Source organism: Phascolarctos cinereus, unplaced genomic scaffold, assembly GCF_003287225.1.
Source record: "Phascolarctos cinereus isolate Bilbo 61053 unplaced genomic scaffold, phaCin_HiC Scaffold_1;HRSCAF=81, whole genome shotgun sequence".
Taxonomy (NCBI): domain Eukaryota; kingdom Metazoa; phylum Chordata; class Mammalia; order Diprotodontia; family Phascolarctidae; genus Phascolarctos; species Phascolarctos cinereus.
Window position 1 is genome coordinate 128111412 of NW_027555514.1, and position 15162 is coordinate 128126573.

General features: G+C 38.6%; 1 protein-coding gene across 1 annotated transcript; it reads right to left on the reverse strand.

Moving 5' to 3' along the window:
- Nucleotides 1-5740: 5740 nt before the first annotated feature.
- On the reverse strand, nucleotides 5741-14093 carry LSM8 (LSM8 homolog, U6 small nuclear RNA associated). Its single transcript, XM_020976056.2, has 4 exons — nucleotides 13944-14093; nucleotides 12654-12694; nucleotides 7879-8006; nucleotides 5741-5996 (listed from the first exon to the last, which is right to left on the reverse strand). The coding sequence occupies exons 1-4, from the start codon at nucleotides 13972-13974 to the stop codon at nucleotides 5906-5908; spliced, it is 291 nt and encodes a 96-aa protein (XP_020831715.1). The 5' UTR covers nucleotides 13975-14093; the 3' UTR covers nucleotides 5741-5905.
- Between the last annotated feature and the right edge of the window lie 1069 nt (nucleotides 14094-15162).

The following is a 15162-nucleotide window of genomic DNA, read 5'->3' on the forward strand; positions in this document are numbered from 1 at the left end:
AACTCAACCCCCCCTTTAATGGAAAGGCTTTCCTGACTCCTCTTAATTCTAGTTCCTTTCCTCTTTTATTTCATATTTTTACAGTATATAGCTTGTTTGCATATATTTGCTGTCTCCCCCATTGGACAGGAACTTTCTTTGATGTTGTTTTGTATCCCCAGCTCTTAGCACAAGGTCTGGCACCTAATGGATGCTTAATAAATGTTGATTGATAATAAAGTGGTTATTTTACTTTCTCTTTCTCTATCTAACTTGACTAATGCCAAAGATAAAAAAAAAAGACCTGAAGGTTGTTTCTCAAGGGAAAACAATAGAAACTTTAACTTGGGGAATTAGAACTTTCCCTTAGAACAGTGCTGAGTATATATGAATGCTGACTTCCACAGGGGTTCAGGGTGGAGGAACAGAAACTTCAAAGATTTTAATTTTTGAGAAAATTGCCTCAACTTACCAACATAACTATTTTATATGTATACACTATCTAACAAGCAATATTAACACACAACCTACTTCACAGATCAAGGCTGGTATTTGTAAATAAAATATGCTAACTAGTAACCTTAAAACCATTAATAGACATGCAGAACTACAGAGAAGGCATCCAGGTGGTGCAGTGGGTAGAGTGTTGGGCCTGGAGACAGGAAGACTCATTTTCCTGAGTTTAAATCTGGCTTCAAACACTTGCTAGCAGTGTGACCCTGGGCAAGTCACTTAACCCAGTTCACTTCAGTTCTTCATCTGTAAAATGAGCTGGAGGAGGAAATGGTAAACCATTCCAGTATCTATGCCAAGAAAACCCCAAATGGGGTCATGAAGAGTTGGACACAACTTAACAACAACAGAATTACAGAGACCAGACATTCTAGAAGGAATTATAGCAATTGAAATGCCCACAGGCTTCGCTCCAGTCTTACCTTGAGCAGCTTCCCTGCTCCTAAGAATGATAAGTAAATTTACAAGTTGCTTTAGTTCTAAAATTAGCTATCAACTCTGAATGTTTACATTTTTTGTAATTCTTTAATAACGTTTCTCTCTCTCTCTCTCTCACACACACACACACACACACACACACACACACACACACACACACACACACACACCCCCTAATTAATATATAACATTTGGTCAGCATCATGCAATTTAGTAAAGCCAAAATTCCCTTTAGCTGTTTGTTGCTTGGCCCCATTTTAGTTTGCAATTACCTGGAGGTCAGTTCCCAAGATACAAAGCACATTGCTTGCATTAAAAGGCCTCACCCTGGCTTCAGCCAAGAGCAACAAGCCTTAACACATGACCTCACATCATGGTCACTATAGTTGCTCCACAGTGGCCAACGTGTCCTGATTGGACAGCTCCTCACATCAATCACACTGGTTCACTACCTGACCTTATGTAAGTTTGAGAACTCCCAACCTCCCCCATCTCCTTTCTTTTTTAAGGGGAATTAATGGATGTTCTGTACTATCCTCTTTTGTGCTCACAGGTCAGTTCATGACATTGAAAACTGTCTTCTGTAAATGTACATCCTCTTTAACACTCTCTTCTAGTTTCCTGCTTATATGAGCAAAAAATCTTCTCCTCTTTGTTCCATCTGTGATCCAAAAACTTATTGCTCAGTGTCAAGTGTGTTCCAATCCCTGTTCCAAAGCTTTATTTTGTGTGGAGGTTGGCCTAGTTCCTCAGACCCTCTGGTAGCAAGGTACAAGCCTCAGCAGTTCTTAACCAAGTTGGAGAGGCAACTAATATGGGCTAAGTGGAACCAATCTGGATATGATGCATCTAGGTTAAGCACAAGTCTCAACTGCTGGATGTTATTTGGTACACTGATATGATAATTACAGGTCCTTGAAGAAGGAATGATATAAACACACCAGTACCAAAGGTTAGGAAAAGCAAAATTACACAGCCATTGGTTCTATGCTCATCTAAAGCTCTTGAAAATGTCCAAGTCATTTATAGTCTCCAACACTTTTCTTCAAGATACAGTGTAATATTGTTTTCTATTTTCCCACTGAAATATTTTAACTCTTTATGGGCACTTGTAGGTTAACCTAGGAACATAATCCACACTTCTTGTATCACCCATAATTTCTAGGAGAACAGCTATTTAAAGTTTCACATCACTAAAATAACTTTTATATCACAACCCATTTATAAACTGGGGATTTTCTACACTTCAAATGATTAATTCACACATAAATTACTAATGTGCTTACAAAGGAAATTAACTATTCTTTGAAAAATCTGTTGACACTTAATGTGTTGGAGAAAATTGTTTAAAAGTTACTCAATGACAAGAAGCTCTGACTGGACATAAACAAATTTTTGTTTACTGACATTTATAATTGCTAATCGATTTTATCACCATCAAGATATTTTGAGCACAATAAGGCCATATTTAAAATATGCTTCATGCAAATTATTCATATCAAACTTACCAATTCTTGTACCTTGTCTCTCTTACTCATTCATACCTTTCACCTCCCTCTATTTGTTCTGAATGAGAATCTTTTCTCTCTCATCATCATTTTCCCTTTCAATTAAACCCTGATTTATTCATCACTATGACAGGAAGCTATAAGAACTATCACAAAATAGCAGCTGCAGAAATAAACCAATGCCAATAGTAGCAGTTACCTTAATTTAAGGAACTCCAGTTAGACATTTCCTCAATTAGGGACAATTTTTCACTACTAACAATAATATGTACTCCTGATATAAGTGGCGCAGAGGGGGGCAGAGCCAAGATGGCAGAGTGAAAGCAGTGACTTGCTTGAGCTCTCCCCCAAACCCCTCCAAATACTCATAAAAAATGGCTCTAAACAAATTCTAAAGCAGCAAAACCCACAAAAAGACAGAGTGAAACAAATTTCCAGCCCAAGACAACCTGCATGATTGATCAGAAAGGTGTATCGTGCCAGGCTGGGAACGCAGCGCAGCGTGGGTGCACAGGCTGCAGCGTGGACGCACAGGCTGCAGCAAACCTGGAGCAGGCCTCAGAGGACTGAATCTCAGGCAGCTGTGGAGGTTTCCAGACTCCTCAATCCACCAATGCCAAAGACAAATTAGAAGGTCAGTGGGAAAAGTCTGTTTCTGTCGGTGCCTGAGAAAGGAAGGCGGGGTTTCAGCTCCATTCCCCAAGAGCCTGGCCCTGGGGGGGGGGGGGCAGCTGCTTCCCGAGCTTCTGGCCCACAGACTGAGGGGGAATCCAGTGGCTGATCAGAGAGGGATTGCAGGGATCTCTTTGCCAGTGCTGAGGCAGGAATCTCTTGCTTTGCCCGTGTTTGGATCGGGCCACAGTTCTGGGCAGCGGTGCTGGGGTGAGGAGGAGCACTGGCTTGGTGGAGCTTGTAGTGGTTGTGGAGAGGACAGTTACAGGACAGAAAGGAGTACTTGTAGTCGCAGGCCAGGAAAGGAGTAAACACCTTGCTCCTTATCATACCACCTTGGAAGAACTGAAAATTTACAGGTCCCTACAAGTATCTCTGAAAACAGCTGTACAAACCCCCAAAGCTTGGGACAGTACATTCTCCACATTGGAAGCAGACTCTTACCTTAACAAAGAGTTTAAAACTCAAGTAATTGGCCAGGATCATAAGCAAGCAAAAAGAGTCAGACTATATTACCTTACTTTGGTGAAAAAGAAGATCAAAATACACAACCAGAAGAAGACAACAAAGTCAAAGCTCCTACATCCAAAGCCTCCAAGAAAAATATGAATTGGTCCCAGGCCATGGAACAGCTCAAAAATGATTTTGAGAAGCAAGTTAGAGAAGTAGAGGAAAAACTGAGAGTGATGCTAAAGGAGACCCCAAAAAATACTGAAGAAAATAACACCTTAAAAAACAGCCTAACCCAAATGGCAAAAGAGGTCCAAAAAGCCAATGAGGAGAAAAATGCCCTAAAAAGCAAAATTGGCCAGATGGAAAAGGAAGTCCAAAAGCTTACTGAAGAAAATACTTCCTTAAAAATTAGAATAGAGCAATTGGAAGATAGTGACTTTATGAGAAATCACGACACAGTAGAACAAATCCAAAAGAATGAAAAATTAGAAAACAATGTGAAATATCTCATTGGAAAAACAACTGACCTGGAAAATAGATCCAGGAGAGAGAATTTAAAAATTATTGGACTATCTGAAAGCCATGATCAAAAAAAAGCCTAGACATCATCTTTCAAGAAATTATCAAGGAAAACTGCCCTGATATTTAGAACCAGAGGAAAATAGAAATTGAAAGAATCCACAGATCTCCTCCTGAAAGAGATCCCAAAGGAAAACTCCTAGGAATATTGTAGCCAAATTCCAGAGTTCCCAGGTCAAGGAGAAAATATTACAAGCTGCCAGAAGGAAACAGTTCAAGTACTGTGGGAACACAATCAGGATAACACAAGATTTAGCAGCTTCTACATTAAAGGACCGCAGGGCATGGAATATAATATTCCGGAGGGCAAAGGAGATAGGATTACAACCAAGAATCACCTACCCAGCAAAACTGAGTATAATCCTTCAGGGGAAAAAATGGTCATTCAGTGAAATAGAGGACTTTCAAGCATTCTTGATGAAAAGACCAGAGCTGAATAGAAAATTTGACTTTCAAATACAGGACTCAAGTGGAACATGAAGAGGTAAACAGGAAAGAGAAATCATAAGAGACTTATTAAGATTGAACTGTTTACATTCCTGCATGGAAAGATGATATTTATAACTCATGAGACCTTTGTCAGTATCAGGGTAGTTGGAGGAAAAAATTATATGTATGTATATGTAGATAGATAGAGGGCACAGGGTGAGCTGAAGATTAAGGGGTCATATCTGGAGAATAAAATTAAGGGATGAGAGAGGATTATACTCGGAGAAGAAGAAAGGGAGAGGTAGAATGGGGTAAATTATCTCACAAAAAAACCAGAAAAGTCTCTTACAGTGGAAGGGGAAACAGGGGAAGGTGAGAGGGAATGAGTGAATCTTATTCTCATAGGATTTGGCTTAAGGAGGGAATAACATACACATTCAATTGGGTATGGAAATCTGTCTTACCCTACAGGAAAATAGGGGGGAAAGGGGACAAGAGAGCAGGGGGATGATAGAGAGGAGGGCAGATTGGGAAAGGGGTAATCAGAAGTAAATACTTCTGAGGAGGGACAGGGTCAAAAGAAAGAATAGAATAAATGGGAGGGCAGGATAGGATTAAGGGAAATAGAGTTAGTTTTTCATAATATATCTACTATGGACGTATTTTGCATAACTGCACATGTACAACTTATATTGAGTTGCCTGCCTTTTCAATGAGGGTGGGTGGGGAGGGAGGAAGAGAGAAAATTTGAAACCTAAAGTTTTAAAAACATATGTTTAAAAAAAAAGTTTTCACATGCTACTGGGAAATAAATATAGGAAATGGGGTACAGAAGTCTATCCTGCCCTACAGGAAAATAGAAGTGAAGGGGATAAGAGAAGGGAGAGAGATAGAAGAGAGGACAGAGTAAGGGAAGGGATATTCAGAATGCATGCCATCTTGGGGTGGGGGAGGGGGTAGAAGGGGTGAAAATTTGGAACTCAAAAACTTGTGGAAGTGAATGTTGAAAACTAAAAATAAATAGATATAAGTGGCGCATAAATTTCTGCTTACAAATTTCCCTATGTTATAAAATGTCAAAATTAACATTTGTTTATCAAATTCCCCAAATTACAAATATTAGTCCCTACTAAATGCTTATACAATATTAAAAAAATCTTACAATAAAATGCAAAATGTAGAAATATTTTAATTTACATATCAAACTGCAACACTCACAAAATAAGTAAGAATGTAGATAGTTATCACAATTTGTAAAAATTCTGCACATTTTCCTCATAATAAGTAGATCTGTACAGCTGAAAGATTTACAAAAGTCCAAAGTATATAGTTTATCAGTGTGCTACCGAGTTTAGAGGTTCTGCTCGAATATTTCCCAAATCAAGCGCAGAGTCTGTCTCTTCATCAATTTCTCCAATGACTGCACTGTAATGAAATGTAAAGGAAAAAAAAAGAATACATAAAACTGCATAGATTTTTTACAATTGAATTTCGGAGTAATTTCTAAAAATACTGAAGTCTTTCAAAATAGAAACAGGTAATATGGTGAAAAGGAAATGTGGTTTAGAACAATCTTAGTATTTTCAAAAAACAATTTTTTTACCTAAGTCAAGGAAATGGGAGTCATGCTGATCTAAAATCTGAACTAAAAATAAGGATCTTACCTAAAATTTAAAATCAAGTTCTTTCCCAGACAGAACAGATTTTTAAAATACTATAATTATTAGAGAAAATCAGCTAGATCATGATGGCAGATTACATATTAAACCCTATATAGTTATAATATATTAAAGCATGTGATATAACAAATAAAATTAGCCTACCACTTCAGGTTCAAAGATTACATAAAATTATAAAACACATTGCTGTTTTTATAACAATCAATAGGTAACTAAACTAAAGTGACTTTTACAGTAATTTCAATAATGGTATTTGGATGACAAAATATTTTTAAAAAATAATACTTTCAATAAAACTCATTTATATTATTTACATAGCAATTCATTTTCCCCCATTTTATTGACTGATATAATCCCTACATGGAATGTATGTGAAGCTCAAGGGAAGGCAAAGGTCAGTAGCCTAATGTACTGTAGGATACATATGCCTAAGATACTCTTAATAATCCAGTTTTGAAAATGAAAACAGAATGGATCCCTTCTAGCTCTAAATCTTATGACCTATCACAGCAGTTTGCTTACATCTTTCTTATGAATTTATCTGAAAGAATTTGTCCATTAAGGATAAAGGGAGTTGTCTAAAGAATAAAAGCAAATCACCAACCAAATTAGATTTTTAAAAGACTTGTAAAGAAAATGAAAGCAAAGGAAGGTAACTGAAGATGAACAAAATTGGTGTAGTTGTATAAGAACAGAATATAAGAATAGTCAGCAATGTTAAAGGCCAGAAAGAAGTAAAGCTGGCCATTAAAGCTAAGGATACCTAAACGGATTTGAATGTTTTTGTTTGTTTTTTGGGGGAAAGTATCATAGAAGGCATAGGGCCCAGCTTGGCATGGAAGGCATGCTGGCAGACAATAGTAAGAATGCTGAACTACTCAATTTATTTTGCTTCCCTTTTTCTTACCGAAGGAGAATGGGAAAAATAAAACAAAATGTTTAAAAGAGAATTTAAAATTAGGGCAAGCAAGGAGATACTAAAAAGCACACAACGGTCCACACAAAGAATAGCAAATGGCAAGGTATGTAGAGCACTAGCAGAAGTGATTTCTGAGTCACTTAGAACTAATCTTTGAAAGATCATGGAAAATGGGAAAAATGCTACAAAAATGAGAAAAGGACAACTGTGTTTTATCCCTCAAAAAATGGCAGCTGGGAGGCGTAGTGCACAATGAAGTCTGAAACCTGCATCAGTTATTTACTGGCTATGTGACACTAAGGCTGGATTTGAAGTCAAGTCTTCGTGATTCTAGGCCCAGCGCTCTCTCCACTGTGTGATTTAGCTGCCAGAAGCAATCTGATGGCCACGTTAATCTTGGACTTAATGCAGATACCCTACTGCAGTTCAGGTGCCTCTCTAGTAGCAGGATTACAGGACTGCGCCACTATGCCTCACTCTAATTCATCTTGAACAAGAAAATATATGAAAACCCAGAGTTATAAAATGAATGGGAGATAATTATTCACTTTATAAATGGCTTACTATGGGATTCCTTTTAATAGAAACCTATCCTTTGCGGGGGGGGGGGGGAACAAAACAAAACATCTACATTAATATATATTATTAAATTATCAATTATATTCTTATAGCTTGAATTTGCCCATATTTTAAAAAATAACATACTTACACATTATCACCTCTTACAATGTATAATCCTAATACCACCTGCTCTACTCCCTGAGAAGAGCTGAACACTCGTTCATGGCTTTCATCCAAAATTAAATTGATGGTCTGATCAAAACCTTTTAGTGTTCCCTGTAAAAACAATAATGAAATCCTTTTAGGTTATCTCAGTTTCTAAGTACAAAATGATTCTAGAAAACTAGCCCTTCAAACGCAAATGAGACACATTAAAAAGTCTACCTTCTAACTCTAAAATTAAAAAACAAAAAGAAAATAACCCCTCTATAACATTATTTCAGGTTATACAACCTTTTATTTATTAATGAAAAAAATCCTTGGGTGCCAACAGTCTGCAGAAAGCCATGATTTGTTGTAAGGTACTATATAAAATATTCTTTGTGCCAGTTATTGCAAATTTACAAAAGGATGGTATGTAAGTCACTGTTTTTCGAAAGATAATATCCCACTAAGTTCAATAAACATTTACTCTGTGCAAGATGATATGGAGTAGCTAGGATATAAAGATAAAATAAAAGTCCCTGAATTTGAGGAATTTATATTCTAAAGGTAACCTAATGAACCCAAATAAATATATGAAATAGCAAGCTTCAAAAAAAAAGGACTACATTAATTATAATTTTTCAAAGTTAAAATACTGTGTTTTATAAAATAACTGGAGCCTGATGGAATTATTTAGAGAAGATTTCATGGAATAAACTCAATTTTAAATGACAGCAGAAAAAAGTTGGCAGAATTTCTGAGGAAATTTAAATTTATGTGGCTCTTGTTAAATATTTCAATTTTTTATTGATTTTCTGTACATTCAGTTTTCCTCATCTGAATAGCACAACCCAGAAAGCAATGCCAAAAGAAGGAACGAAATCCAGGGCTTGGAGAAATCACGCTTAAAAAAACAAACAAACAAAAAAGCAACCAATTCTTATATTGACTGGATTATTACAAACAAAAAAGAGTCCATTAGGACACGCATAACTTTTTAAAGATAGCATTGAGGCATGTTTTGGATGTATCAAGTAACATGAACTAAATTTCCTTTTATTTGTTGTATGTAAATTTTTCCAGAAAAAAATACTTTCCCTTTAATTTTACTAGTATTAAGAAAGAAATAATTTTATCTTGGGGTTTCATAAAATTAAAAAAAAAACTTCACATTACTTCCATCTACATAGTACTACAGGAAAAATTTAATAAACAAAGCCAGTAAGCAAAATAAAAAAAAATAATTTCATAACAGAAGCCTGTCATTTAAGTTTATTTGTCAAGACTATAATTCTTAAAAAACTTTCAACTCCTCTGAACAATTTCCATGAAGCCTAAATTAACTAATTACTTTACTTAATAAAATGTTTCACATTCTAATGCATACTGGGAGTGAATTCCGAAATATTTAGGGAAAGGATTTGTCTCTCCTACACTAGATCACTAGTGCAGAAAGAAAATCTACAGAAATATCATATAGTTGAATTATAGTTTTACATAGCTACTTTATTTTTCACAAAGCACTTTCACATTTATAATTTTAAGAACAATCCCATAATATAGACAGGGCATATATTATTATTATCTGTTTTACAGATCAGAAAACTGAGGCTTAAAGATATTAATCAACTTGCCTAAGGTCACATATCTCTCTTAAGTGGGAGAGCTGGGACAATAATCCAGACCTGATTCCCAGTATGCTTTTTGCACACATTTTCAAAACAAAGCCATGTCATCTACTCCATAGCAGCAGTTGTCCTATTTTACTGAAAAAAGACACTTTTTCATGATCCCCCTAGCATCTTCCCTTCTACCACCTGAGCTGTTGTTTAGTCATTTCAGTTGTGTCCCACTCTTTGTGACCCCATTTGGGTTTTCTTGGCAAAGATACTGAAGGAGTTTGTCATTTCCTTTTATAGTTCATGACTTGCCCAGGGTCATACAGTGTCTGGAAGCCAAATCTTAACTCAGGTCTTCCTTACTCCAGGTCCCCTCTATCCACTGCACCACCTAGCAGTCCCTCCACTATATGTCTCTCTCTCCAAAGAGAATGTAGGCTTGACACAGGGACTGTTTCACTTTTGTCCTTTTATCTGTAGTGTCTAAGAGTCTGTGACTGGTAATTAATAAATCCTTGTTGATTAACCGATTATTCAAGAATCAATGTTTTGGTTGTTATTCAGATGGGTGATTTCACTGGTGTAGGAAACTGCAGGAGAGAAAACTAGCTCAAGATATGCAAAAGGCATATGTATTTCACAGTGTATTACAGTATTAGAAAACAGCCTGGTATACCAAGAGACTAAGTGACTAGCCAGGAATCACAGGCTAGTTAATGAGTCACAAGGAAGACCTGAACTCAAGTCTTCTTAACTCTGTTTTCCTGACTCCATTCACTCTGCCCATGTTCCTTTATCCACAAAGCAACATTGTCACCCTTAATTAAATTACTAAAAATATTTGCAACAGAACCAAAAGACACCAACATTTTCTGGAATTCAAAAAGAGATTATTAAGTATGATCACCAAGTATATGTCAAGGGAAAAATATTGCAGATATCCATAACTGTTGTCTACAGGAAATTAAAATACGGGTATAAAAGAAATAAGACTGGATTAGAAAACAGAAGACCTGGGTTCTAGTTCTAGCTCTACTTCTAACTATTTGTGTGTTCTTGGGTGAGTGATTTTTTAAAAGAATCTTTTCTATGCTTCATTTCTTCATCTGTAAAAACAAAAGGCCCCTAGATAGTTAGGTATCACAGTGGACAGAGAGTATAGAAGAGTGAATAGGTACCTAGCCAGGAAGACCCGAGTTCAAATCTTGCCTCAGATAATAGCTATGTGACCTTGAACAAATTACTTAATCTCTTTCACCCACAATGTCCTCATCTGTAAAATGGGGATAAGAGCACCTACCTCACAATGTTGTGAGGAAAAAAGGAGACAATACATAAAAACACTTCGCCAACCTTAAAACACTACATAAATATTAGCTTTTATTATTATTATTTTTATAATTAGGGGGTTAGACTAGATTATCTCTAAGGTCCTTTTCAACTCTGACAATCTATGAAAATCTATATTCACTTCCCATTTACTTAAACCATAGGTCATGTAAGTTCACCTATCTTCATATTTACATAGTATCTTTATGATGCTTCTGCACAATTCTCAATATAGTAAAGCCTTTTCATGCCTACTATGGCCCCTTCCATTGCCCTTTAAGCAACTTACAAGTCGGACAACTCAGAGATGTATGACCAGAGAAAGAGGTAGGCTATTCATAGTGAAAGTGATAGACAGTCTAGACAGGCTCTCCTAGCATGATGAAATGTCAAAAGATCTAGGGACCCCAGCATGTTGGAGTCCCTGTGGGGGGGATGAAGGGAGGACAAACACAAGAGTTGCACAGAATGAAAAAATGTGAATTGATTGTGATCTGTATGTAGTATGTAATTATAGGTCTGAAGGAGCCACTGGAGTTTACTGACATGGTCAAACCTATGGTTTAGGGGCAGCTAGGTGGCCCAGTGGATAGAGCACCAGCCCTGGAGTCAAGAGTACCTGAGTTCAAATCTAGCCTCAGACAAATAATATTTCCTAGCTGTGTGACTCTGGGCAAGTCACTTAACCCAATCACCTCACAAAAAAACAAAACAAAAAACCTATGCTTTATGAAAATCACTTTGGCAGTTGGAGGAAAATTTGAGACAGAGGGCACAAAAGACTACATTACAAGAGAGATGAGTTCCTGAACTAGGGTAGTAGCTGTGTGTCTGGGAAAAAACGAAGTATCATAAAGGAAAAAAACGAGAAGATTTGGCAATGGATTGAATATGTGGAGGGAGAGGAACTAAGGATGGCACTCGGGTTGCAAGCCTGGATAACGGTGCAGCAATGAAGAGAGAGGTTGGGAGAAAACATATGAGTTGTGTTTTGGACACGAGATTCAGATGCTTAGAGAACATAATTTAACATGTCCAAAAGGCAGCTGGTGATGAGTGACCAGAGCTCAGACGAGAAACTATGGCAAGATATAGAGATCTGGGAATCATATGCATCTAGATGATATCATGAAGTGAGATGGGGAACAGAAAAAAAAAGTGACAGAGGGAAAAGAATATCGAACCCAGGATAAAACCAGAGGGAATACCCAATTAAGGAACATAACACAGATGAAGATACAGTAAAGGACTTGTAGGTAGGAGGAAAACCAGAAGAACAATGTCACAAATCCCAGAAAGGACAGTATCTAGGGGAAGAAAGCGATCAGCAGTGGCAAATGTGGTAGAAGTCAAGAAGGATAAAGATTGAACAAAGGCCACTAGATTTGGCAATTAAAAGACAACTGTCAACTTTGGAGAGGGCAATTTCACTTGGATGACTCTGGAAGTCAGATTGCAGAAGGTTAAGAATAGAAGGAGAGGAACGCAGAAGGCAAGTGTTCTATAATTTGTAGAGTCTATGAGAAAAGTGTAACAGCTGACATTAATAGAGGACTTGAACGTTTGGAAAGCCTTTTATATACATTATCTCCTTTTACAAATGAGAGAACTCTGGTTTGGAGAGCAACTTGTCTATGGTCCCGACAGGTAATAGGAGTCAGAGGGAAGGGTTTGAATCTGGGTCTTTCAGATACCAAGACCAACACTCTATCCATAATGCTAACTTGATAATGCAGTAAATGTAAAAATATCATGCCATCTTGTGGTGATACAGACATTCTACAAATAAAACTTTCTGAGATGATACAATAGTGTAGAACCAAATACTTACCACAATCATTCTTCCATCAGATGTAATTACAGCAACTGTACCTGATAAAACAGGATTAAGGAAGTATTTCTTTAGCAAGTCTGTACATTTTAATCTTAAGCCCTGATAACTAATTCTAAATTTGTTAGAATATCTGACATACTATCCTCACAATTGGTGAACACCTACATTCCAAATTCCCATATAAAAAGTGGATGTGCGGGGTAGCTACGTGGTGCAGTGGATAGAGCACCGGCCCTTAAGTCAGGAGTACCTGAGTTCAAATTCGGACTCAGACCAAACACTTGACACTAGCTGTGTGACCCTGGGCAATTCACTTAACCTCAACTGCCTAAAAAAACAAAACAAAAAGAGTGGATGTGAAGGTCTGAAAACTCTGTAAAAGATACCCTGTTACCAACAACACCACAACAAAAAAGCAAAACTGTGCTTATAACTGTCAACAAAACCAAACCATACTTATAACAATTCCAATCTTTGAATCTTTTCTTTGAAAAAAAAATTCACTATTTCAGCTGTATTATTCTGCCCTAAAACAGCTACAAAGTTTAACTACTTTTACAGAGTATTTTTTTTCCAGCTTTTGGCACTATGCAACCTTAAAACAACTTTCCTCACCCAACTTCCTCTAAGGGGTCCAATTAAAGCCCACATTAGCTCCAGTAAATGGGACCCCCTAAATACAATAGTAATTTGCTTTCTCTACCTCAGCACCCCTCAGTCAACAAGAATAAATGACTGAAGCCTTAAATGGTTTCTTTTCTGGGCTCTAAAATTAAGGGTATTTTAGAGGCCTTTTCTTGTTTTCAGTTTAGACACGATCCTTCCCGTTTCTGCAGGAGGCACCCACGCATCCAAACCCTCACGTCCAGCTCTCCAGGTGGAGGACAAGACAGCTGCTGCAGATGCCACGGAAGGAGGCTGGCGTTAGGAGGGGGATGGCCGCTGCACCGAGGAAAACATTTTTTTGGGTGGAGAGGGTAGTGCTGCTAAGAAGTAGAGAACCACACTTAAGATGTGACAGGAGGCGGGACGGGACGCCTGGGCCCCGAATGAGGGTGCGGGTACCGCTGCGCCTGCCCAGGGCCCCCGAGTCCCGGCAGGCGAGCCTGGATCCCATCGCTCCTCCCCCTTCCCGGCCGGCCGCGCCGGGGCCCGCTCAGCTCTCTAGGCCAGAAGACCCTGCGCCGCTCGAGATCCCCGGAGCAACCACGGAGGGGAAAGGGGTGCGGTTTCGGGGGAACGGGAGGGGGTCGCGCGGCCGCCGCCCAAGCAGCAGCTCAAGGATACGGTTGATGTAGTTCTCCAAGGCCGACGTCATGATGCTCGGGCTGCGCGCTCCGGAGTGTGCGCCAAGCACTGGGAAGAGCGAAGGGAAGAGAGACAATTGCCAGAAGAAGGCCAAGCACCCGGACACTCTTTGCCGGCAAGGAAGCAAGTATCGCGAGATTGGAAGCTACTGTGGCACCCCGCCTCTCCTTCCCCCATCCTCTCGCAGGAGGATTGGCGCGCATGCGTCCTTTACTTGACCCGCCCAGGATGCCTTGGTTCCCTAGGGATCACGTGGGCTTGGAGAGGGCGGAGTAGAGAGAAGAGAACAGAAATAAATGGAGAAGGGAACGTTTAGGAAACGCTGGAAGGAAGGAAAACAGCAATGAAATTTTCATGGCATTAAAAGTATAAAAGGTATAGAAGTTTGTGTATTGAAAGTATAAAGGGTATAGGAATTTAATAAGCTAACACTTTAAGGTTTGCAAAGCACTTCACAAAAGTTACCCTCATCTCGCACAGCATCCGTGGGAGATAGGTGCTCTTATACCCATTTTATCAATGAGAAAACCAAGGCTGAGAAAGGTCAAGTGATTTGCCCAGGATCACACAGTAGTAAGCGTCTGCGTTTGGATTTGAACTCAGATTTTCTTCACTCCTAGCGTTATATTTACACCACCACACAGATGTGAAGCTTAAGATACAGGAACTGTGGTTTCCCCAGCTCTGTTCAGCAGGAATGCAAAATGGCAGGCTCCTGGGACACAAAAATTGTATACCGCTTTGCTATCCTCCTTAGGTCCTAGTGCAGGCGTTTGCCACACCCCCGGTTCAGTTAGTATCCTGTTTTAATGGAGGGGGAAAGACATCGTCATAAGGCCACATAGGGTCGACTCTTCATGACCCCATCTGGAGTTTTCTTGGCGCAGGTACTGGAGTGATTTGCCATTTCCTTCTCCAGCTCATTTTACTGATGAGGAACTAAGGTAAACTGCGTTATGTGACTTGCCCAGAGTCACACAGCTAGGAAATGTCAGAGGCTGGATTTGAATGCAAAAGCATGAGTCTTCCTGACACTCTATTCACTTCACCACCTAGCTGCCCCCTGCATGGGGTAATAAGTTATAACTGATACTTGCAAATTAAGTTCAAGGATGAAATGATTAATAGATTAAGAACTGGGATATTAGAAAAATCTGGATCCAGCCCTTCAGTTTTATAGACAATGAAAATTTGAGGT

What these genes read in the sequence shown, in the direction of transcription:
- LSM8 (XM_020976056.2), bottom strand. Translation starts at nt 13,974, where the DNA reads ATGACGTCGGCCTTGGAGAACTACATCAACC. An exon ending in CTTGGAGAACTACATCAACC is followed by an intron (nt 12,695 to 13,943) that starts GTATCCTTGAGC and finishes CTGTTTTATCAG; the next exon opens with GTACAGTTGCTGTAATTACA. An exon ending in ATTGTAAGAGGTGATAATGT is followed by an intron (nt 5,997 to 7,878) that starts GTAAGTATGTTA and finishes ATTTCATTACAG; the next exon opens with TGCAGTCATTGGAGAAATTG.